Source organism: Pogoniulus pusillus, chromosome 41 (genome assembly GCF_015220805.1).
Source record: "Pogoniulus pusillus isolate bPogPus1 chromosome 41, bPogPus1.pri, whole genome shotgun sequence".
Classification (NCBI taxonomy): domain Eukaryota; kingdom Metazoa; phylum Chordata; class Aves; order Piciformes; family Lybiidae; genus Pogoniulus; species Pogoniulus pusillus.
Genome location: NC_087304.1, coordinates 2635050 through 2658507, shown reverse-complemented (window position 1 = coordinate 2658507; position 23458 = coordinate 2635050). Strand labels below are relative to the sequence as shown.

The 23458-nt window shown below is 60.0% G+C and overlaps 1 protein-coding gene across 1 annotated transcript; it reads right to left on the bottom strand.

The window, feature by feature from the left end:
• Positions 1-953: 953 nt before the first annotated feature.
• Positions 954-23426, bottom strand: NCAN (neurocan). Its single transcript, XM_064175102.1, is given in 16 exon segments — positions 954-1766; positions 1768-1924; positions 2039-2221; positions 4366-4510; positions 4603-4685; positions 5440-5598; positions 5810-5923; positions 6258-6374; positions 8471-9658; positions 9774-10628; positions 10979-11272; positions 12008-12135; positions 12223-12397; positions 14000-14401; positions 15593-15672; positions 23173-23426. Coding segments are annotated over 15 exon segments (4107 nt in total). The 5' UTR covers positions 15666-15672; positions 23173-23426; the 3' UTR covers positions 954-1732.
• Between the last annotated feature and the right edge of the window lie 32 nt (positions 23427-23458).

Sequence of the window (23458 nt, the reverse complement as noted above, 5' to 3'; positions counted from 1 at the left end):
TGGAGCGAGCTGGCTCCCTCAGCTGCTCCTCCCCAGCCCTCTTCTCCAGACCCTTCCTCAGCTTCGTTCTCTTTCTCTAGACCTCCTCCAGACCCTCCACATGCTCCCTGGAGAGCAGTGACCATGCCTGGCAGAGGAAAGAGGTGGCAAAGCGTGGTCAAGGTGGGTGATGGCAATGCCTGGGCAAGGAGAGCAGTGGCAATGCCCGGGCAAGGAGAGAGGTGGCAGTGCCTGGACAAGGAGGGAGGTGACAATGCCTAGGCAAGGAGAGCAGTGGCAATGCCTGGGCAAGGAGAGCAGTGGCAGTGCCTGGGCAAGGAGAGCAGTGGCAATGCCTGGGCAAGGAGAGCAGTGGCAGTGCCTGGGCAAGGAGAGCAGTGGCAGTGCCTGGGCAAGGAGAGCAGTGGCAGTGCCTGGGCAAGGAGAGCAGTGGCAATGCCTGGGCAAGGAGAGCGGTGGCAGTGCCTGGCTAAGGAGAGCGGTGGCAGTGCCAGGGCAAGGAGAGAGGTGGCAATGCCTGGGCAAGGAGAGCAGTGGCAGTGCCTGGGCAAGGAGAGCAGTGGCAGTGCCTGGGCAAGGAGAGCAGTGGCAGTGCCTGGCTAAGGAGAGCGGTGGCAGTGCCAGGGCAAGGAGAGAGGTGGCAATGCCTAGGCAAGGAGAGCGGTGGCAGTGCCTGGGCAAGGAGAGCAGTGGCAGTGCCCGGGCAAGGAGAGCAGTGGCAGTGCCCGGGCAAGGAGAGCAGTGGCAGTGCCCGGGCAAGGAGAGCAGTGGCAGTGCCCGGGCAAGGAGAGCAGTGGCAGTGCCCGGGCAAGGAGAGCAGTGGCAGTGCCCGGGCAAGGAGAGCAGTGGCAGTGCCTGGGCAAGGAGAGCAGTGGCAGTGCCCGGGCAAGGAGAGCAGTGGCAGTGCCCGGGCAAGGCAATGCCCTCAGGAAAGAGCTGAGTTGGAGCCCCTCAACTGTTAAAAAAATTTATTAAAATGTCCAGCAGTACAGAAAGGCAAAGTCAGAAATGGCAGGGAGGGGGTTGGGGGCGAGGTGGGGAGGGGGACGGGGACAGGGGCAGGGGGTGGGGACAGGGGCTGGGGACACGGCAGTCACGTCGCAAACAGCAGAGATCAGAAAGCGCCGGACACACACACACACACCGACTCCAACGGGGACCTCACGGGCAACGGAACGGGGCCGGGGGTGGGGGGAGGGCGAAAAAGAAACAGAAGAAAGAAACCAACCCCAAAACTAACATCGGAGTGGGACAGCAGCCCCTGCTGGCATCGTGTCCCCATCCTGTGCCAGCCACAGGGATGCCCCACGGGCGGGACCGAGGCGCTGGAAGATGGGTTGGGAGGGGGCTGCTAAAAAACCAGAGTCATCCATGGCCGGAGAGAGACGATGGCCCAGGGGGGGAAGCGGGGGGGGGGGGGGGCTGGCAGGTTACCACCCCTCCCCCACACCTCAGTTTGGAGAAGGGGAACCAGAGCCCAGCAGGGGAACAGCCCCCACGCAGGGACAGGGTGAGGGCGGAACCCTGTGTGGGGCTGGGGGCTCGACCCCGAGATGGGGGGGCGGGGGGCTGATCTTGGGGCATGCAGGGAGGGCTGGGGACGCACACGCAGCCGCCCCCTCCGGATCCTATTCCCTACGGGGCCGAGCATCCTAGGAGCTAAAGCCAAGGGGGTTGGGGAGGGGAGGGGCTATAAAAGAGGAGGAGAGGGGTGGGAGGGGGGTGGGAAATGTCACCACATCCCCTTGGGGACCTTTGTGCTTCCTCTTCCCCCCGGCCCTAGAAGTAGTGACCCTCCTCCATCCAGTCCAGCCGGAGGCGCTTGCGGTGTTTTCGCCGCTCCTTGCGGGGTTTGTGGTGGTGGTGCTGGTGGTGGGGGTGGCTGTGCCGGTGGTGGTGGTGCCGCCGCGCTCGGTGCGACCGCCTGGCTAACAGGGGGGGAAAGGAGGGGACCCGGTAGGGGGTCAGCAACCCACCAGCGGGGTTTTCATCTCCCCCGCCCCACAACGCACCAGACCCCCTTCCATCCCGCACTCACGTTTTGTGCAGAGGATTTTGGGTCGGTCCCACTTGCCGGTGCTGTGGCACTTGACGGTGGGGACGTGGCGCTGGGTGAAGCCCTCCTCGCACTGGTAGCGCACGCTGGAGTGGATGGGGTACTTCTCCTTCTTCTTCCCCACCGTGAAGGCGTTCGGCACCTCGGGTGGGGGCCCGCAGAGCACTGGGTGGAGAGGGACACAAAATCCTTGTCGCCTGCTTTGTCCCCAGCAAGGGCAGAGGGAACAGCCTGCTGCTGCCACCGCTTCTCTGCGCAGAGAGGGGTGGCTTTGGGAGAGGCTCTGGCGTGGGCTGGCAGCGAGGGCAAGGCACTGGGTGGACACGAACCGGGGAGGGACAAGGGCACACCTTGCTGCTGCCACCCTGGGACTCCGTAGGAAGGGTTCTGCCATGGGCTGGCAGCGAGGACAAGGCACTGGGTGGACACTAACCGGGAAGGGTCAAGGGCACACCTTGCTGCTGCCACCTTGGGGTCGTTAGGGAGGGTTCTGCCATGGGCTGGCAGCGAGGACAAGGCATTGAGTGGACACTAACCGGGGAGGAACAAGGGCACACCTTGCTGCTGCCAGCTTGGGGTCCTTAGGGAGAGTTCTGCCATGGGCTGGCAGCGAGGACAAGGCACTGGGTGGACACGAACCGGGAAGGGACAAGGGCACACCTTGCTGCTGCCAGCTTGGGGCTCCGTAGGGAGGGTTCTGCCACTGTCTGGCAGCGAGGACAAGGCACTGGGTGGACACGAACCGGGGAGGGACAAGGGCACACCTTGCTGCTGCCAGCTTGGGGTCCTTAGGAAGGGCTCTGCCATGGGCTGGCAGCGAGGACAAGGCACTGGGTGGACACAAACCGGGGAGGGACAAGGGCACACCTTGCTGCTGCCACCCTGGGGCTCCTTAGGAAGGGCTCTGCCGCGGGACTGGCAGTGAGGTGATCACGAGGATTGACTCCGTTAATTAATGACTTTGCCAGGGGTGAATGCATCGTTAAGGCGCCGGGAGAGGGGCGGGCACGCCCCGGGCTGGCAGGGAGCAGCGGGAGGTTAATGTCGCCTCCCAGATAAGGGATGGGGCCTTAATGGTTTGTAATGGTGGCAAATCAAACAAATTACAACGCGCAGAGGGAAAAATGGGCTGAGGGGGAAGGAAAAACGGAGATGAAGGATGAGCTGCTGCAGTTCTTCTGGGTAAGGGCCTGGGAGAGGCTTTCTGAGGATGAGCATTGCGGGATAGGAACCTGGGAGCTGTGGGATGGAGATGAGGATGCCAGGAGCTTAGGGATGTTGAGGGCTGTGGGATGAGGATGAGAATGTGGAGACTACAGGGTGGGGACGACGGGGGTTGAAAAATGGCAGTAGGGATGCTGAGGGGTTGCAGGATGGAAGTGTCAGGGGCTGTGGGGTGAAGACAGTGGAGGCTGCGGCATGCGGATGCCTGGGGCTGTGGGATGGGCACAAGGATGCCAGGAGCTCCAGGATGGGGGGTGAGGATGTTGGAGGCTGTGGGATGAGGATGGGGACAGTGGGAGCACACAGGATGGGGATGGAGATGCCAGGGGCTGCAGGATGGGGATGCCAGGGGCCGCGGGATGGGGATGCCAGGGGCAGCAGGATGGGGATGGAGATGCCAGGGGCTGCAGGATGGGGATGCCAGAGGCTGCAGCATGGGGATGGAGATGCATGGGGCTGCGGAATGGGGATGCCAGGGGCAGCAGGATGGAGATGCCGGGGGCAGCAGGATGGGGATGGAGATGCCACGGGATGTAGGATGGGGATGGAGAAGCCACGGGATGTAGGATGGGGATGGAGATGCCAGGGGCTGCAGGATGGGGATGCCAGAGGCTGCAGCATGGGGATGGAGAAGCATGGGGCTGCATGATGAGGATGGAGAAGCATGGGGCTGCAGAATGGGTATGGAGATGTCAGGGGGTGCAGAATGGGTATGGAGATGTCAGGGGCTGCAAGATGGAGATGGAGATGCATGGAGCTGTAGGATGGAGATGCATGGGGCTGCAGGATGGGGATGGAGATGCCAGGGGCTGCAGGATGGGGATGCCAGGGGCTGCAGGATGGGGATGCCAGGGGCTGCAGGATGGGGATGCCAGGGGCTGCAGGATGGGGATGGAGATGCATGGGGCTGCAGGATGGGGATGGAGACGTCAGAGGCTGCAGGATGGGGGTGTCAGGGGCTGCAGGATGGGGATGGAGATGCCAGGGGCTGCAGGATGGAGATGCCAGGGGCAGCAGGATGGAGACGCCAGGGGCAGCAGGATGGGGACAGGGATGGGGCTTGGGGCCGCTGGGACAGGCGGTACCTGTGCCTTTCTTGCAGATGTAGGGCAGGTTGTAGTTGCAGGGCACATCGTTCCACTTGCCGATCTCGTGGGACACCAGCACCACGCAGTCCTCGCCGCCAGCAAAGAAGTTGTCAGGTTGGTTCTCTCGCCAGTTCTCGTATTGCTGGCGGCACAGGAGAGAGGGGTGAGAGCCCCTGAACCCCCTCGCCCTGCACCCCTCGCCCACCCCCACCCTGGCCCCTGCCAGCCTCTCACCAAGCCGGTGTTGTCGGTCCACTGGAAGTCCTGCTCCACGATGCGGTCGTTGAGCCCAATCCAGGTGTTCTCGTGCCCGAAGCCTGCGGGGAGAAGCAGCCAGGACTCACGTGAAGGGCACCCATGGGTGCTGGCACCTGGAGACTGCGCAGTGGGGGTGTCATACACAGTGTCACAGTATTATCAGGGTTGGAAGAGACCTCACAGCTCATCAAGTCCAACCCTTTAGCACAGAGCTCAAGGCCAGACCATGGCACCAAGTGCCACGTCCAGTCCTGCCTTGAACAGCTCCAGGGACGGCGACTCCACCACCTCCCCGGGCAGCCCATTCCAGTGGCCAATGACTCTCTCAGGGAAGAACTTTCTCCTCACCTCCAGCCTAAATCTCCCCTGGCACAGCCTGAGGCTGTGTCCTCTCGTTCTGGTGCTGGGCACCTGAGAGAAGAGAGCAACCTCCTCCTGGCCACAACCTCCCCTCAGGTAGTTGCAGACAGCAATGAGGTCACCCCTGAGCCTCCTCTTCTCCAGGCTAACCAATCCCAGCTCCCTCAGCCTCTCCTCGTAGGGCTGTGCTCAAGGCCTCTCCCCAGCCTCGTTGCCCTTCTCTGGACACACTCAAGCATCTCAATGTCCCTCCTAAACTGGGGGGCCCAGAGCTGAACACAGCACTCAAGGTGTGGTCTGACCAGTGCAGAGTACAGGGGCAGAATGACCTCCCTGCTCCTGCTGGCCACACCATTGCTGATGCAGGCCAGGATGCCACTGGCTCTCTTTGCCACCTGGGCACACTGCTGGCTCATGTTCACACACACATACACGCATCCCCCTAGCCCGCACCGGTGATGAAGCTGTGCTCCTCCTGGGAGTGGATGCTGGTGAGGTGCCCGGCACGGCGGCGGCAGTCCCGCTCCGCATCCTCCCAGGAGCGCCGGCGGGCGAAGTACCGGTAGCAGTGGCCCTGGAACTTGTGCCAGTTGTGGTCGCAGCCCTCCGTGTCTGTGAGGAGATGGGGACAGTGGGGACAGCAAAAGGGACCAGCCCTCCAGCACCTCTACCAGCTCCCCGCTGCGGGGGTGGATTCCCGCAGCCCCGTTGCAGCTCCCCAGGTTCAGCCAGGGCAGGGCAGTGCCCCCGTGGAGGTCTCAGCCACCCGCCCCCAGGTGGCACCCCCAGGGTGAGAGGGGACGTGGGGTGTTGCTGTCCCCACCTTTCTCGCAGTGGCTGCCGCCGTAGCTAGGCAGGCAGAGGCAGGTGAAGGAGTTGACCTCATCGATGCAGGTGCCACCGTTCTGGCAGGGGCTGGACAGGCAATCATCGATGTCTGCAGGGGGACAAACGGGAGCTGTGGGCACCCTGAGACACCCACCCAGCCACCCACCCAGCCACCCACCCAGCCCAGCATCCCCTCCACCAGCAGCAGAGCCGGCAGTGTCCGAGGGTGGAGACATCAATGGGGATCGAGGGTGGAGACATCAGTGGGGACCAAGGATGGAGACATCAGTGGGGATCGAGGGTGGAGACATCAGTGGGGACCAAGGATGGGGACATCAGGAGGGACTTAGAGCCAGCATTTGCCATCCCCACTCCCACGCCACGCTGGCACACAGTGGCAGGACCCGCTCCTGCCCACGCCATGGCATGCTCCGAGCTCTCACCGATCTCACAGTTCTCCCCGGTGAAGCCCGGGGCACAGGAGCAGCCACAGACGGTGCCGTTGGCACGGCAGGTTCCACCGTGCAGGCAGGGGTTGTTCTGGCAGGGGTCAGCTGGAGCTGGGGGATAGGAGAGGGCACCCCGAGTGAGGGGGGGGGACACTGTGACACCCACACCCCCCCACCCTCCCTCACCAAGGGCTTGGATCTGCTCCGGTGCCAGCTGGAGTCTGCACTTTGAAAGGGTTTGCTGCCTGTGTGCCAGGTGTGCCAGGTGTGCCCCCCCCAGTAGCTGCCTCTCCAGCTATTATCATTAATTATTACTGCTATTAATTGTTGTATTAAGCAATTCTTTTGCTATAATCATTGTATTAATGTAATATTAGATAATGAACAGGACCAATATATATAATATATATTTATAAATAATAATTAATTAATAATCGATGATTAATTGCTATATTAATAATTAGACATAAGATTAATAATCAATATTATCTAATTATATAGGCTAGAAATATAAATATATATGAAATAATGATAGATAAAATATATATGAAATAATAATAGAGATATGAAATAATAATAGATAAAAATAATGTTGAATAATGATTATATATTGCAGCAATAATAAGACCAATAAATGATAATCACTGCTGTTGTTATTAATCATTATTTGTAGTTCTAATTGTATTAAATAGTTCTTTATTAGACATATGTAGAAGGCTAAATGGAATTAAATAACTAATCAATAAGAATGATGTCTATATTTAATTATGAATCGTTTGTTATTTAGGAATAATAACTATTTATTAACGCTAATATTAATGTTAATAATAATGATCATCATCATCATAATTATAATATATTTAATGGAATTAAATGATTTGGTTTAATAATTCATTATTAATATTCACTTGCGTTTAAAATCATTAATAGTTTATTGTTTAGTAATAATAACTATTTATTAAGGCTAATGCTGCTACTAATAATAGTAATAATAACATTGATATATTGAATCGAATTAAATAAGTGAATTAAATAATTAATTATTAATAATCACTTGTGTTTAAAATTCATTAATGATGTAATATGTATGAATAATTTCTATGTATTAATGATACTACTAATAGTAATAATAATAATAAATTGAATTGAATTAAATAATGGGATCAACTAATTAATTATTAATAAACACTTATATTTAAAATTATTAATAATGTATTATTTATTGTTTGATAATAACTTTTTATTAATGCTACTACTACTACTAATAGTAATGATAATAATTATATATTTAATTGAACTAAATAATTGAATTATATTATTAATTATTAATAGTAACTTGTGTTTAAAATATTAATAATGTAGTATTTATTAATAATTACTATTTATTAATGCTACTACTAGTAGTAATGATAATATATTTAATTGAATTACATTATTGAATCAAATTATTAATTATTAATAACCACGTATATTCAAAAATTATTAATAATGTACTATTTATTGCTAATTGATAATTATTAATGCTACTAGTATTAATAATTATTATATATAAAAATGAATTATTGAATTACATAATTAATTATTAATAATCGCTGGTGTTTAAAAATAATAATAATGTATTCTTTGTTAATAATTACTATTAATTAATGCTACTACTAACAGCAATAATAATATATTTAATCGAATTAAATCATTGGATCAAAGAATCAATTATTAGTAATAACTTATATGTTTTAATTATGAAGAAGGCATTATTTATTGATAATATTTATTAATGCCAGTAGTAAGAATAATAATATATTTAATGGAATTAAAGAATGGAATTAAATAATTAATTATTAATAATCACATCCCACTAATAAATAATAATTATTATTAATTAATACTTAATAAGAATATTATTTATTAACCGATTGGTATTTAATAATAATAATAATAATAATAATAATAATAATAATAATAATAATAATTATTATTATTATTATTATTATTATTACTACTACTACTACTATTATTATTACTATTATTATTACTATTACTGTTATTATCATTTCCCTCCCCCCCTAAGCCCGACCCCATGGCTCAGCACCAGGCTCTGACAACCTTTTGCGTGTGGAAAGGTCAACCTCGAGGTCCCCCCCCCCCCAGCACCCACTCCGCTCCTCCCTGTGCCCCCCAGCTCCGGGTGCCCGCAGCGCCCCCCTCACCGTGCTGGGTGGTGTTGCTGCCGCCCGCCCAGGCCAGTAGCTCCTCCAGCCCTGGCTCCTCTCCGCTCCCGCTGTCGGCATCCAGCAGTGGGGACACCCCCAGCCCCCCCAGTTCAGCCACTGTGGAGAGCTCGAAGAGTAGCTCTGTGCTCGGGGACTCCGACACGCGTGGGTGGGGGGCGGTGGGCGATGGCCAAGGGCTGTGGGTGGCCAAGCTGGGGGGCACTGGGGGCTCTTCCCTCTTTGCCTCCCCAGAGGTATCCTCCTCTCTGGGGGCTGTGGGTGACTCCTTGTGGTTGGGGACGTCCGAGGGGCCAGGGCTGGCCAGGGGCTGGCCAGGGGCTTGAGGGGGCAGGAGGAGATGTTCTGCTCCCCCCAGCCCGGGTACAGAGTGGCTGGGGGGCTGCGGGGCCATGGAGGCGAAGCCTGCGGAGCCTTCCTCGGCTGCCAGCTCCATCGCCTCCAGCTCTGCCAGCTGCTCAGTGCTGGCCTGGGGGATCACCTCACCGGCCGTAGGGGCAGGGGGCAGGACAGCCCATGCCGGGGGGGACACGGCTGCCTCTTGGCTGTTGCCAGCATCCCCAGAGCCTGCCGGCTGCTCTTGGCTGGGCTCAGCTGCTGCTTCGGCTGCTCCGTGGGGAGCTGTGGGGCTCAGCCTTTGCTGGGACTGGGGAGCAGCCACCTCGGTGGGGCTGGGGGTAGGAGGGTGCCCCACGGAGGGTCCAGCAGGGTGGAAGAAGGTCAACGCTTTCCTCTGCCTCTCCAGCGAGCCGTTGGCCCCGCTGCTGTCACCGCTGTCACCACGGGGCTGCGGGGCCACCTCAGGGCCCTCGCCCACCAGCAGGGCCGGGGGCAGTGGGGGCAGTGGTGGCAGTGGTGGAGTGGAGCTGCTGTCCTGCTGGGGGGGGGTGTTCCCGGAGAAGTCCTCGGTGGCATCCGCGGGTGCTTGAGGGGAGTCCCCACGGGCACTGGGGCTGCGAGGCTGAGCCTCGGCCAGAGCGACAGCCTGGTGGCCGAGGGTAGGGTGGGGAGAGGTGGGAACAGGCAGGAATGGGAGCAGCGAAGGAGGTGTCCGTGCAGGTCCCTCGGGATTGCGGGGGGCTACGCGGGGGCTCCACCGCGGTGAATCCCTCCAGGCAGGCGCCTGTGGCGAGGGGGACACCGGGGCGGCGGCCGGTGCCATCGGCTCTGCAAGAGATGGCACAGCCATGGGGTTGCTGAGCTGGTGCAGACCCCACCAGGACGCCCAACCCCCCTCACCCCCCCCCCCCCCCACCCGAGCTGCTTTTAGAGCATCACTTACCGGGGCCGGTCTCCTCCTCCACGGCGTTGGAGGGCGAGAAGGTGCCCTCCCGCCGCGGGCTCTTGGTGCCAGCCCGTGGGATGCTCCACGTCTCCACTGTGTTGGCTGCAGACTCCTTCACCTCCAGGGCCAGGACAGGGGCCTGAGTGACTGTCCCCACCGGGTCCCTGGCTGCCACCGTGGGGTCTTTGGGCACCACCGGTGGGTCCCGGCTCAGCAGCTGGAAGTAGCGCCCGTTGAGCCCGGGGTAGCTGCTCCTCCGCGGGGTGTGGGAGCTGGTAGCTGGGGTGCTGGGGGTCTCTGCTGAGGTGCTGGGGACTGTCCCCAGCTCAGGTGGTTCTGGTGGTGAGCTGGTGACGTGCTCCTGAGCTGGGCTTTGGGACCGCGGCAGGAGGTCAGCTGGAGGCTCCGCAGGGTCAAGGTCTTCTTGCACCATCTGTGCTGGGCTGGTGCTGGATGGATCCTGCCAGGAGCTCATGGGTGCTTGGTCCACCACGTTGAGAGCTTCGTCCTCATGGGACCATGCAGGTGAAGGGGTCGTGGTGGGAGGCAGGGATGTGCCATCGCCCACCCCCAGGCCGTGAACTGCTGGGGAGGGTGCAGCAGCTCCGGGGAGGTCGCCAAGCAGTGCCGTGGGGCTGCCACTCGCCAGCCGCAGCTGCTCGTCCTCATCCTCGCCCAGCCCCGCGGGCTCTGCCTGTGGCAAGAGGCCGTAGTGGTCGCGTGGGGTGTCCCGGGTGTCCCCCGATGTGCCCAGGTCCTCTCCGTGCTCCACCAACACGTTGTCACTGCCCGGTGGGTCGGGCACGGGCAGCACCGGCTCCTCCGGGTTGCTCTGCCCTGCGGCTGTGTGCGCTGCAGTGAGACGATGGGCATCAGCCGTGCCAGCAGCTGGACCGAGGGGCAGGACTGGCATCCGAGCATCAGCAGGGACCCGCATCCCACCCTAGAGCTCGGTACCAAGCGCTGCACCCTCTCCCACCCCCCAGCCTCGCTCCATACCAGGGGGATGCATGGAGCTGGGCTCCCTCCCAGCGCAGCTCTCCTCATTTATCTCATTAATTCCCCAATTAATTATTCATCCGCAGCAATTTTCCCGGACACGCCCACCAATTCCCGAGGGAAGAGGGGCCAGGGCTGGGCGGGGGGAGGCGCTGAGATGGGGGAGGGATGGCAGTGCTGGCATCACAGCTGGTCCCTCTTACCTTTATAGCAGTAGGCATCGAATCTGGAGGCAGGGGAGGGGAACCCAGTGCGGTTGGGGAACTGGTAGAGGGTCCTGACCCCCGAGGCTTCGCCGCCGCACTTCCTGCGGGGGGTCCTGATGGGATAGCGAACGCTGCCATCTGCCAGCCAGCCCGGGTCGCACTGGTCCAGCCCACCATGCCATGCCAGGTAGAGCTGCCCGGTGGTGGCTAGGGATGCCCCTCGGCTCCGGCAGTGCCTCCGAGCTCCCTGCCAGGTGAATCGCCCTGGCGCTGTGGCGTAAAACACCGTCCCTGTGAGAGAGCAGAGCCTGTTGGAGGACATGGGCATGGCAAGATGTGGTGACCCCCAGCAGCTTGGAGCTGAGTGGTGCTTTGTGGAGGTCTCTGTGTGGAGGGCAAGGAGGTGGCAGAGTGCCCAACCCTGGAGATGGTCAAGGAAGGTGCAGATGTGGCACCTGGGGTCACAGTTTGGTGGCCGTGGTGGTGCTGGTTGGACTGGATGGTCTTGGAGGTCTTCTCCAACCAAACCAGTTCTGTGGCTCCATAACTGGAGCTCTGTGGCCACACTGTGCCCGCTCAGCACCGCGAGTGGCACTAAGCTCTGGTGTGGCACCAGCACCCATTCCCCCACAGCCAAACCATGGTGGCCAAGAATCAGAGGTTTGGCTGGGTTTGGAAAGCCCTCTGAGATCACCCAGTCCAACCAGCAACCCAACACCACCATGGCCACCAAGCCACACTCCCATGTCCCCCGCTGCCATGCCCTCCAGGGATGGGTACTCTACCACCTCCCTGCCCAGCCTGTGCCAATCCCTGACCACTCCTGCAGCCAAAAAATTGTTCCTCATCCCCAGCCCTCCCCTGGCACAGTTGCAGCTGTTTCCTCTCCCTTCTATCACCTGATGAGCATGGAGATATCCATGCTCCTGACCACAGCCATCATTGGCACGACGTCCCTGGGCACACACCCACCCACACCCCCCCCCCCCCCCCCCACGGGCACGCAGCCAGCCTGGCACCCCTTGCCTCGCAGCTCCCGGGCATAGCAGTAGACGTCATACTCCTCCTCAGGCTCTCTGTGCCCGTAGCTGCGCACGCCGGGCAGGCTGTTGCGGTCTCCATAGCAGCCAGGTCTGGACAGGGTGATGGGATACCTGGCACAGAGGGGCACAGCGGGCGCTCAGCACCGCGGCCGCGCCCGGTGAGGGGTGCCCAGCGCACAACCCGTACCACAGGCTCACCGCACAGTCTGGTCTGCCAGCCAGCCTGCGTCGCAGTTGTCGTAGCCATCCTCGAAGGCAGCCTGGAGGTGCTGGGGCGAGGCGATGGCGGCAGAGTTGTCCTGGCAGGCTCGGCGGGCGGCGGCGAAGGGCAGCGCGTAGCGGGCGCCCGCGGGGCGGTAGTGGAAGACGACGCCTGGAAGGGCAGCGGGTGGCACGGCTGGCACGGGGTGCGGGGCTCGCGTGGACCGGAGAGGGTGCACGGGGTGAACAGTGGCGTGGGGTGCGTGGGGTGCAGGGCATGTATGGGGTGCACAGTTGGCACGGGGTGCAAGGCTTGCACAGTTTGTAGAGGGTGCATGGAGTGCACAGCTGGCACAGGGTGCAGGGCTTGCAAGGGCTTGTGGAGGGTGCATGGAGTGCACAGCTGGCACGGGGTGCAAGGCTTGCACAGTTTGTAGAGGGTGCATGGAGTGCACAGCTGGCACAGGGTGCAGGGCTTGCACAGTTTGTAGAGGGTGCATGAGGTGCACAGCTGGCACAGGGTGCAGGGCTTGCAAGGGCTTGTGGAGGGTGCATGGAGTGCACAGCTGGCACAGGGTGCAGGGCTTGCGTGGCTGGTAGAGGATGCATGGGATGCAAGGCATGCATGGGGTGCACAGCTGGCACAGGGTGCAGGGCTTGCATGGCTTGTGGAGGGTGCACAGCTGGCACAGGGTGCAGGGCTTGAACAGTTTGTAGAGAGTGCACAGGGTGTACAGCTGGCACAGGGTGCAAGGCTTACAGGGCTTGTAGAGGGTGCGTGAGGTGCACAGCTGGCACAGGGTGCAAGGCTTACAGGGCTTGTAGAGGGTGCAGGAGGTGCACAGCTGGCACAGGGTGCAAGGCTTGCACAGATTGTAGAGGATGCCCGGGGTGCACAGTTGGCACAGGGTGTAGGGCTTGCATGGCTTGTGGAGGGTGCATGTGGTATATGAGGTGCAGGGCATGCATGGAGTGCCCAGATGGCACAGGGTGCAGGGCACGTATGGCTTGTAGAGAGTTCATGGGGTGCAGGGCTGGTGCAGGGTACCCAGCTGGCACAGGGTGCAGGGCTTGCAGGCTTGTAGAAGATACATGGGGCGCAGGGCATGCAGGGGTGCACAGCTGGCACAGGGGGTAAAGGGGGTGCACAAAGCCCATGGGGGTACGGGGCCTGTGCAAGATGCAAGGCTTGCACGGGGCACATGGGGTGCACAACTTGCTCAGGGCACACAAAGCACACAGGCACCTGTGCCACCCCACCCGTGCCACCACACCACGGTGCCCTTAGAATCATAGAACCAGGCAGGTTGGAAGAGAGCTCCAAGCTCATCCAGTCCAACCCAGCCCCCAGCCCCATCCAGTCACCCAGACCATGGCACTCAGTGCCCCAGCCAGGCTTGGCTGCAACACCTCCAGCCACAGCCACTCCACCACCTCCCTGGGCAGCCCATTCCAGTGCCAATCACTCTCTCTGTCAGCAACTTCCCAACAACATCCAGCCTCAACCTGCCCTGACACAGCTTCAGCCTGGGGCCCCTTCTTCTGGCCCTGGCTGCCTGGCAGCAGAGCCCAACCCCACCTGGCTACAGCCTCCCTGCAGGCAGCTGCAGGCAGCAATCAGCTCTGCCCTGAGCCTCCTCTCCTCCAGGCTGCACCCCCCCAGCTCCCTCAGCCTCTCCCCACAGGGTTTGTGTTCCACCAACCCTCGCAGCTCTCCCGGCAGCGCCACCCCCTCCCCCGCCACGCCGCGGCGCGGTGCCGGTGCCCGGCTCACCCGTCACGTCGAGGGGCAGCAGGTCCTGCTCATCCTCGATGCCAGCCACCACCTGGCAGCGGTAGAGCCCCGCGTCGCTGGCACGGGCGGAGCGCAGCAGCAGCGTGGCGTTGGAGCGGTCGCGGGGGTAGCCGGGCAGGGCCACTCGACCCTCGTAGGCTTTCACCACCTTGACGGCGTTGTCCTTGGCCACCAGGATGGGGATGTCCTCCCTCTGGCCGGTGGCCGAACGCACCTTGCTCCATTTGACCCGAGGTGGGTCTGGGGGCTCGTTGGGCCCCAACGAGGCGGAGGGGTGGAGTAAGAAGAGGCAGGGCAGTGCCACCGACTCCCCCAGCCCCACCCGCACGGCTTGGTGCTGCACCCTGTTGATGTGGATCACTTTCCCATCCGCCTGCGAGCCTGCCGGAGAGCCTCAGGGTCAGGGCAAGGCAGCAGGGTGGGGCGGAAGGCACTTCAAAGCTCAGCCAGCTCCAAACCCCTGCCATGGGCAGGGACATCTCCACCAGCACAGCTTGCTCAAGCCCTCATCCAGCCTGGCCTTGAGCACCTCCAGGCAGGGGACAGCCACAGCCTCCCTGGGCAGCCTGTGCCAGTGTCTCCCTACCCTCACTGGCAAGAATTTCTTCCTCCTCTCCACTCTCACTCTCCCAGCTCACAGCCACTGTCCCTCCTCCTATCACTCTCAGCCCCTGGCACAAGTCCTTCCCCAGCTCTCCTGCAGCCCCTTCAGGTACTGGCAGGTTGCTCCGAGGTCTCCCTTGGAGCCTTCTCTCCAGGCTGAACACCCCCAAGAAGTCCTTCCCCAGCTCTCCTGGAGCCCCTTCAGGTACTGACAGGTTGCTCTGAGGTCTCCCTTGGAGCCTTCTCTCCAGGCTGAACACCCCCAAGAAGTCCTCCCACAGATGCTGCCAAGCTGTAGCCACTGCTCTGCACCCAGAGGTCCCCCACTGGTGGCTACCAGCACAGCCCACTCCAACCCAACCACTTGGTGCCATCCATGCCCTGTGGCACCAGTAGAAAAGCCAGCCCCAGGCTGGGATGCAGCATGGTGGCCACCATGACCTCCTCCTCCTCCTCCTCCTCCTGCACTAATCCTGCCCCAGGATTCCAGTGCAGCAAATCCCACCAGCCTCAGCTCATCCCCCCCTGCTCTGTGCCACAGCTCTCCCTGCCTTAGGCTGGGTCGGGGGGGGTGCCCCCTGCAGAGCCCAGCCAGCTGGGGACTGGGGACAGCCAATAATCCCCCCCTGTCAACTTTCCCCCACCCTCCATGGCACCCTGAGCCCTTTGCTCCCCAGGAGGCACACAAAGAGGGCACCAGCAGGATGCTGAGATGCCCCCCACCACGAGACAAATTCCCTGTCAGGGAGGGGTCTGGGGGTGCTGGCAGCAGGATTAAGGATTTAAGGCTCCCTTGCCTCTACAGGGAGCCCAGCGCAGGGGGTGGAGGGTCCGAGGTCGCCCTGGGGAGCTTCTCCCTCACTAATCCTCTGCAGCCCAGGGAAGGGAGGGGAGGGGGCTGCAGCTTGAGCCCCCTCTGTTTGTCATGGCTGACAGCTCCTGGGCTGCTGCTGCTCACTAATTACTTACCCAGGGCAGCGATGGGGAGCAGGGAGAGCCCGAGCAGGAGCCAGCAGCCGGCATCCCCCATCACATGGACCATCCTTGACCTGCAGGGGAGCAAGGAGGGGGTTGGAGACCATTGCTTGCCCACTCCCTGCTTATCTGGGGACAGAAATCATTGTGAGGCCACCAGGGGCTGAGCTCAGCCTCCCAGCAGCAGGAGGAGGAGCCCTCCTGATGAGATGCCACCAGCCTGGAGAGAGTTTGACTTCACCCTTGACATGAAGCTCATGTAGGGTTGGGATGGAGGATGCTGACCCACCAAGGCCTCAGCCATCCCACTGAGGTGTCCCTCAGTGTCCCCAGCCACCAGTGGCACCCATAGCAACATCCTGGCATCCACTGGATGCCCCACAGCATCCCTGGCTGGCAGTGGTGGAGATGGTGGTGCTGGAACTACCCAGGTGCCACCACAGCCATCACCATATCCATCACCCAGCATGGGCACAGCCACCAGCCAGCTGCCACCACAACCCCAGCCCCTCTTGGGCTTCATCTGGGATTTTAACCAGGCTCCAGCACCCTGTGCTGCTCAACCACCCGAGCAGAGGCAGCACCAATGCCACCAGCACCCCCAAATGCCAACTGGGGCCACGCCAGAGCTCAGCACCACAAGGCCATGAGCTTGAACCAGGCTCAGGCTCCTCTATACACCAGCAGATCCCATACTGGGCTTTGCTGGTCCCCACTGTAGCACACAGGTGTGTGTCCCCCCAGCTCTGATACCAACCCTGTCCTGTCCCCACCCCAGGCCAACAAGCTGGGGACCACTCAGCTTTGGGGGAGGGGATACACACCAGGATCCCCCCCCAATCCCTATCCCAACTTCCTGAAGGCTTCAGCCCAACCCCATCCCTGATGCTCCATTTCCCAGCCCTTGATGTCTTGCTCTGTCCCTTCTGCTTTTATGGGACAAAAATAGCAAGAAAGAGCAAAACTGTGAGACAAAAAAAAGTGAGGACCCCCCCCCAGCCTGTGCCCCGTGCTAGAAAAGGGCTTTGGGGTGGGGGGAGGGACTGGGTTTTATCTTCTTTCTTCTGGAGAAGAAAGTGTTTGCAGCCTCTTCCCTCCTGCAGCAGCTTCCTGCCCCTAAACCAGCTGCTGATAAAGGATGAGGTGACCTGAGCCCAGCCAGAGGGAAATTCCTGGGGTGCCTTTGCCCAGCCACATTCCCTGGAAGCATAAAATGCCCCTCCTGGAGCAGGACCATGGTAACTCCATGTTCCTCTGCTCTGAGAGGCTCCAAGAAGGGAATTCCCCTCAGCTCATGGCCTGGGCAGCACCAAACCTTTCCCTCTTTTCCCACTGTTGGAGGGGGAAATAAACTGCTTGGTGTGGTTGGACTTGGAGGGCTCCAACTTTCCCCTCCCCACACACACTGAAATCCTGACTTTGACTTCTGGGGTGTCAGGAGCTCTCCCAGTACAAAGCATCAGCACTGGAGCATGGGCTGGGGTGGCACTGGTGGGGGCTTCTTGCCCACCCTCAGTGCCCGTGGGCTTTGCCAAGCACCCACAGCAGGGCTCAGGGGGCAATGGTAGGGGCAGTGAGTTCAGGATGAAGGTGGTGGGTATGGAACTGGGACACCCAAACCACTCAGCCCTGGGCAGGGAGAATGGCCTGAACTTCAAGATCCCATCCTCATGGCCACGAGGATGTAGGGGGGGAATGAAGCAGCAGCTGAAGGGATCCAGGAGAGCTCCCAAGGAGCCAGAGGGTGAAGCACTCCTGGCAGCTCTCAGTTGTTTACCCAGAGCTGCTGTGCTGGGAGCAGGTCCTGGCTGAGCAAGCAGCTCCCACTGGATTTAGATGTTGAACAGGGAAGTTGCTCCTTGGGCTTGAAAAGCACCAAAGCAACCATCCCAGCCTGGTGGGGAGGGAGGGGTGGATGGGTGGAAGGAAGGATGGATGAGTGGATGGAAGGAAGGAAGGATGGATGGGTGGATGGATGGGTGGATGGGTGGATGGAAGGAAGGATGGATGGATGGGTGGATGGAAGGAAGGATGGATGGATGGAAGGGTGGATGGAAGGTATAGTTGTGGATTCCCCCTCCCTGGAGGTGTCCAAGGCCAGGCTGGATGAGGCCCTGAGCAAGCTGAGCTGGTGGGAGGTGTCCCTGCCCATGGCAGGGAGCTGGAACTGGCTGATCTCCGAGGTCCCTTCCAACCCAAACTGTTCTGTCAATCTATGACTCTATGGAGGGAGAGAGGGCAGAAGGGAGGGAGGGAGGGAGGGAGGGAGGGAGGGAGGGAGGGATGAGACCCCTAGGTTGGCCTCACCAGGAGAGCAGATACTGGCAGAAAGGAGCTGGGTGGCTTGGGGCTGGGGGATGCACAGGGCTGGTGCAGCTCTGGCTGCTCCGTCGCCTGCCCTGACATCAGCACTTCTGCAGCTTCGCTTTCGCAGCAGAGAAGGAGCCACACCGGGAAGGGCTGAGCCCTGTCAGCAGCACCCGCGGCCTCCCTGGGGACACCAGGCTGTGGGCTGGGGGAGTCCTGATCCCCCCCCACACCCCTTCCTCAGCCCGGGGACAGGACACACAGCCCCAGCCTGATGCTTCCCTGCGCTCAAAGCGCGGCCCCGCTGGCACCGCAGCTCTAAGGGAGGTCCCTCGCAGTGCTCCGTTCCCTCCAGCCCCTTCCGGACCCCCAGCCCTTACGGCACCCCCCACCCCCTTACCGCACCCCAGCTGCTGCCTCCACCGAGCCCTGCTCTCTGCTGAGCCAGCCAAAAGTTTATCCCAAGGTCAGGACAAGCATCACAGCAGCCACCGACCCTGCCAGCGCCACCACACGCAGTGTGCCCCACGCCAGGACCCCCACGCTGTGCCAGGCAGCAGCCTCACGGCCTCGGCGCTTCCTTGACGATTGAGATCAGCTCTTTCCCACCTCCTCCTGATCCACTCACTCACAACCCAGCTCTGGTAGCTCTGAGGAGGCAGCCCTGGGCAGGCATGGCTGAGTCCCAGCCGCATGGCACCACCAAGACCAGCCCTGGCTTCCCACTGCAGGCAAGGGGATGCTGCTGCCAGCATGGCTCAGCACCACCGGCCCCTGTGCCAGCCTGGGGAAGCACCACCAGCCCCTGTGCCAGCCTGGGGAAGCATCACCAGCACCATTCCGCTGGGGCTGGATCTGTCCAGGTCCCCGCAGAAGCTCAGCCGTGCTGGGCATCACTGTGCCCAGCGGTGAGAGCAAGGTTAGGAGGGTGGCACTGGGAGCTGGCACTGCCCAATGCCACTACGAGCCCAAGGGAATGAATTTCACAGGGTGGAGGTTTCTCCCTCTGCAGCCAGAGCCATGCCACGGGTGCAGGGCACGGCAATGCCAGCAGTGCCAGGCAGGAGCCATGCCCCTGCCACCCGTGTCCCCCAGCCCCGAAGTGGGGGAACGGCAGAGGAGAGGAACCTAAAATAACGCCGGTGCAGAGCCGCCCCCCCCCACCCCCCCCTTCAGCCCCCCCCACGCCGGGCGAACATTTTCACATCTGTCACTAGCTGTCACCTCATGAATTATTCATCTGCCTCATGAATATGCAAATCCGGGGCTGGTGATTAGCTCCAGCTGAAACCCAGCTCAATTCCTCACAGGCCACCGGGTGCCGCCACGGCCACTTCTGGGGGTGCCCTCTTACCTCGAGGTACCCCCAGCCGCGGGGGTGGCACGGGGGGGGGGGGGGGGGGCTGCGGAGCTGCCCCACAGGGCAGAGGGGACATTTGGGACAGCAGAGCCGGGGGCACCAGCCTGGCATGGCTGAGAGGGCAGCGGGGAAACGCTGGCTGACCACCCCCCCAGCCAGCCAGCAGGACGTGGGTGTCCCCCGTCCCCCCCCCCCATGATGGTGCCTCACACCTAGGGGTGCCCCAAACTTACCCTACACCCAAGGTGTGCAGCCCCCGTAGGTCGCTTCGGTCCCCAATGCCATCGGCAAGCACACAGCCCTCCAGTGCCCACCCACCCATCATGCTCCCCCCCCTCCAGGGCTCATCCTACACCCCCCTCATCCTCACCCCCCCCCCATCCTCAACCTCCCCCCCTCCCAATCACCCACCTCCCTCCCAGCGCCACGATGCCTTTGCCACCCCAGCGGGGCAGGGAAGGGGATGTCCACCGAGGGTCCTCCATACTGGGGGGGGAGATTTAGTGTTTGGGGCTGGGGGCGGGGGGGGGGGGGCAGAGGGGCTGCGTGGCTGCAGCGGGAGCCCAGTGACGGGGCCGAGCTCCGCGTCCCCTCCTCTCTGCCCACAACAAAGGAATTCTGCACAGCTCGCTGCCGTCACATCTCCCAGCTCACGGCAACGTGATGCTCCCCGCTCCCCCCCCAACCCCCCCCGCCCCCCCGGGCCGGGGAGAATAAATTAGCACCTCGGCAAACTGTGATCCCCTCCAATATGGGCCCTTCCCGGTGTGATTTTTATTAGGCAGACAGTCTGCAGCCTTCAGCTTCGGTTTTTGACTCTGCTTTTGGCTTTCCCCCCTCCCTTCTTTTATTTCCTTCCTTTCCCCTTTTCCCCCCTTCCTTTTCCCCTTTTCCCCCCTTCCTTTCCCCTTTTCCCCCCTTCCTTTTCCCCTTTTCCCCTCTTCCTTTTCCCCTTTTCCCCCCTTCCTTTTCCCCTTTTCCCCCCTTCCTTTTCCCCTTTTCCCCCCTTCCTTTCGCCCTTTTCCCCCCTTCTTTTCCCCCTTTTCCCCCCTTCCTTTCCCCCTTTTCCCCCCTTCCTTTCCCCCTTTTCCCCCCTTCCTTTCCCCCTTTTCCCCCCTTCCTTTCCCCCTTTTCCTCCCTTCCTTTCCCCTTTCCCCCCCTTCCTTTCCCCCTTCTTCCCCTCTTCCTTTCACGGTTCTTCTTCCCTTCCTTTCCCTTCTCTTCCCCCCTTTCTTTCCCCCCTCTTCCTCCCTTCCTTTCCCCCCTCTTTCTCCCTTCCTTTCCCCCCTCTGCCCCCCTTCCTTTCCCCCTTCTTCCTCCCTTCCTTCCTTTCCCCTCTCTTCCTCCCTTTCTTTCCCCCCTCTTCCCCCCTTCCTTTCCCCCTTCTTCCTCCCTTCCTTCCTTTCCCTTCTCTTTCTCTTCCCCCCTTTCTTTCCCCCTTTTCCTCCCTTCCTTTCCCCCCTCTTCTCCCCTTCCTTTCCCCCTTCTTCCTCCCTTCCTTCCCCTCCCGTCCTTTCCCCCCTTCCTTTCCCCCTCTTTCCCCCTTCCTTTCCCCCTTCTTTCTCCTTTTTTCTATCCCCCCCACCTTTATTTCTTTTTGTTCTCTTTTCCCCTGCCTTCTCTCCCTCCCCAGGAAGCTGGAAGCATCACCTTGCTCTGGTGCCTCCAGTGTCACCCTGTCCTGGTGGCCCCCAGGTCCATTGTCCACCTGCTTTAGTGCTTACAGCCTCGCTCCTGACTCCCTCCCAGCTCTGACCGCAGCGCCCTCACTGTCCCCAGTCCCAACCTCAGCCTCCCCAGGCAGCACCGAGCCAAGTCCTGCCCCCACCAGCACCATCCCTCCACATGGGTGGTTTGCCCACAGGCTGGTGAGCGACTCCTCAGTGTGGCACCACCTGTGCCTGGCACCCAAACTAGGGAGAACGCTGGGGGTTGGGGGTCTGGCACAGAGCTGGGCCTCCAGCTGGACCTCCTTGCTGGTGCTGGGTTTGCTGAGGCACCCCCCCCACTTTGGTCTGTGAGAGTGAGGAGCCCCCAGACAGCCACAGCCCCCTCACTGGTACCTGCTCCCACCGCTGGGCATTCAGTATCCCTCCATCCATTCCAGTATGCCTCTGTCTATCCCAGTATCCCTCCATCCATTCCAGTATGCCTCTGTCTATCCCAGTATCCCTCCATCCATTCTAGTATGCTTCTGTCTATCCCAGTATCCCTCCATCCATCCCAGTATACCTCTATCTGTCCCAGTATCCCTCCATCCATCCCAGTACCCCTCCATCTGTCCCAGTATCCTCCCATCCATCCCAGTATTCCTCCATCCAAGTATCCTTCCATCTGTCCCAGTATCCCTCCATCCATCCCAGTATACCTCTATCTGTCCCAGTATTCCTCCACCCATCCCAGTACCCCTCCATCTGTCCCAGTATCCTCCCATCCATCCCAGTATTCCTCCATCCAAGTATCCTTCCATCTGTCCCAGTATCCCTCCATCCATCCCAGTATCCCTCCATCTGTCCCAGTATCCTCCCATCCATCCCAGTATCCCTCCATCCATCCCAATATCCCTCCATCTGTCCCAGTATCCTCCCATCCATCCCAGTATTCCTCCATCCATTCCAGCATCCTTCCCAATATCCCAGTAACCCTCTCCCATCCATTCTGGCATCCCTCTCTTCACCCAGCCCAGCCTCACCACATCTCCGTGCCAGGGCAATGCCAGTTGGGCCTCATCCTGCCTACAACGCTGAGCCACTATTGTGCTGCCAGCCCTGCCTGGCACCTTGGCAGCCAGGGGCACCTCGGGGATGCCAAACTTCCCAGCTCCCTCTCTGCCTGGGAATCTCCAGCAGCACCAATGGGAACCCGGAGGGTCAAAGCAGGGGAGGAGGGGGTCAAGGCAGGGGAGGGGACCAAGGCAGGGGAGGGGGATAAGACACCCCCAGGGGCCAAGACACCCCCAGGGGCCGAGTTTCGGGTGGGCAACCACCTGCCAGCACCCACTGCCCTCCTGCCACCACTCATTCTTCTCCCTTCACCACGCTGCCTGTCCCCCTGCCTGTGCCACTGGCCGCAGTGCCATTGTCCCCTAGCCCCTGTCGTGCTCAGACCCCCCCCCCCAGCCCTGAGACCCCTGCTCCCCACGCCAGTGTCACCCTGTCCTGGTGTCCCCTCAACCCCAGTGTCCCCAGGCCCATTGTCCATCTGCCTTGATGCTTCCAACCTCACTCCTGATCCCCCCCCACCCCCGCCCCCGGCCCCACTGTCCCCAGCCTCAGTCCCCTCAGCGTCCCCAGCCCTGACAGCCTCAGTTCCATCAGTGCCCCCCAGACACAGCATTTACAGCCCCCCCCGGGCCAGCAGTCCTCATTCTGGTCCCTCTTGGTCCCCCAAAGTGTCCCTCATCCCTGCGTCCTCCTCATCCCAGTGACCCCCATTCCCGGTATCCTCCTCATCCCAGCGACCCCCATTCCCGGTATCCTCCTCATCCCAGCGACCCCTGTCACCAACGTCCCCCTTGTCCCCATGTCCCTCATCCCAGTGACCCTCCCCCAGCCCTGACAGTTGCGTTGTCCCCACCGTGTCCCCCAGCCCGGATCCATCCCGCTCCTGCCGTACCGGTACCACTGTCATCAGCCACCGATCCCGTTCCCATCCCTCGTCTCTGTTTCCGTCCCCCGTTCCCGTTCTGTTTCACCTTCCCCAACCCTGTTCCCCGTTCCGCATCCCCGTTCCCGTTCCCCATCCCCGTTCCCGTTCCCCATCCCCGTTCCCGTTCCCCATCCCCGTTCCCGTTCCCCATCCCCTTTCTCTCCCACCGGCACCAGGCACCGCAGCGGGGGCGCGGCGCGGGCGGAGCCGTTACCGATACCGGTACCGGAGCCGGTCCTTGAGCCGCTGCGTGTCCTACCTGAGGGCCGCTCTCACGGCTCGCAGGGAGTCATCTCCGCCGCTGGAGCCCGAGCATCCCGCCGGCACCGGGGGCTTTAAAACGGGGCTCGGAGGGTTGAAAGGGGGCGGGGGGCAGATGTTCAACGGGCCAGACCCGACACCCCCCACCCCCGGAGGGGGCCGAGCCGAGCCAGGCCGTGCCGGGCCAATCGCGGCTGGCGGCAGGCGCGGCCCCCCCGCCGGTGCTGCCGGTGCCGTCCGCCCGCCCGCCCGCACCTGCCTGCAGCGGCGGCGGCGGCGGCGGC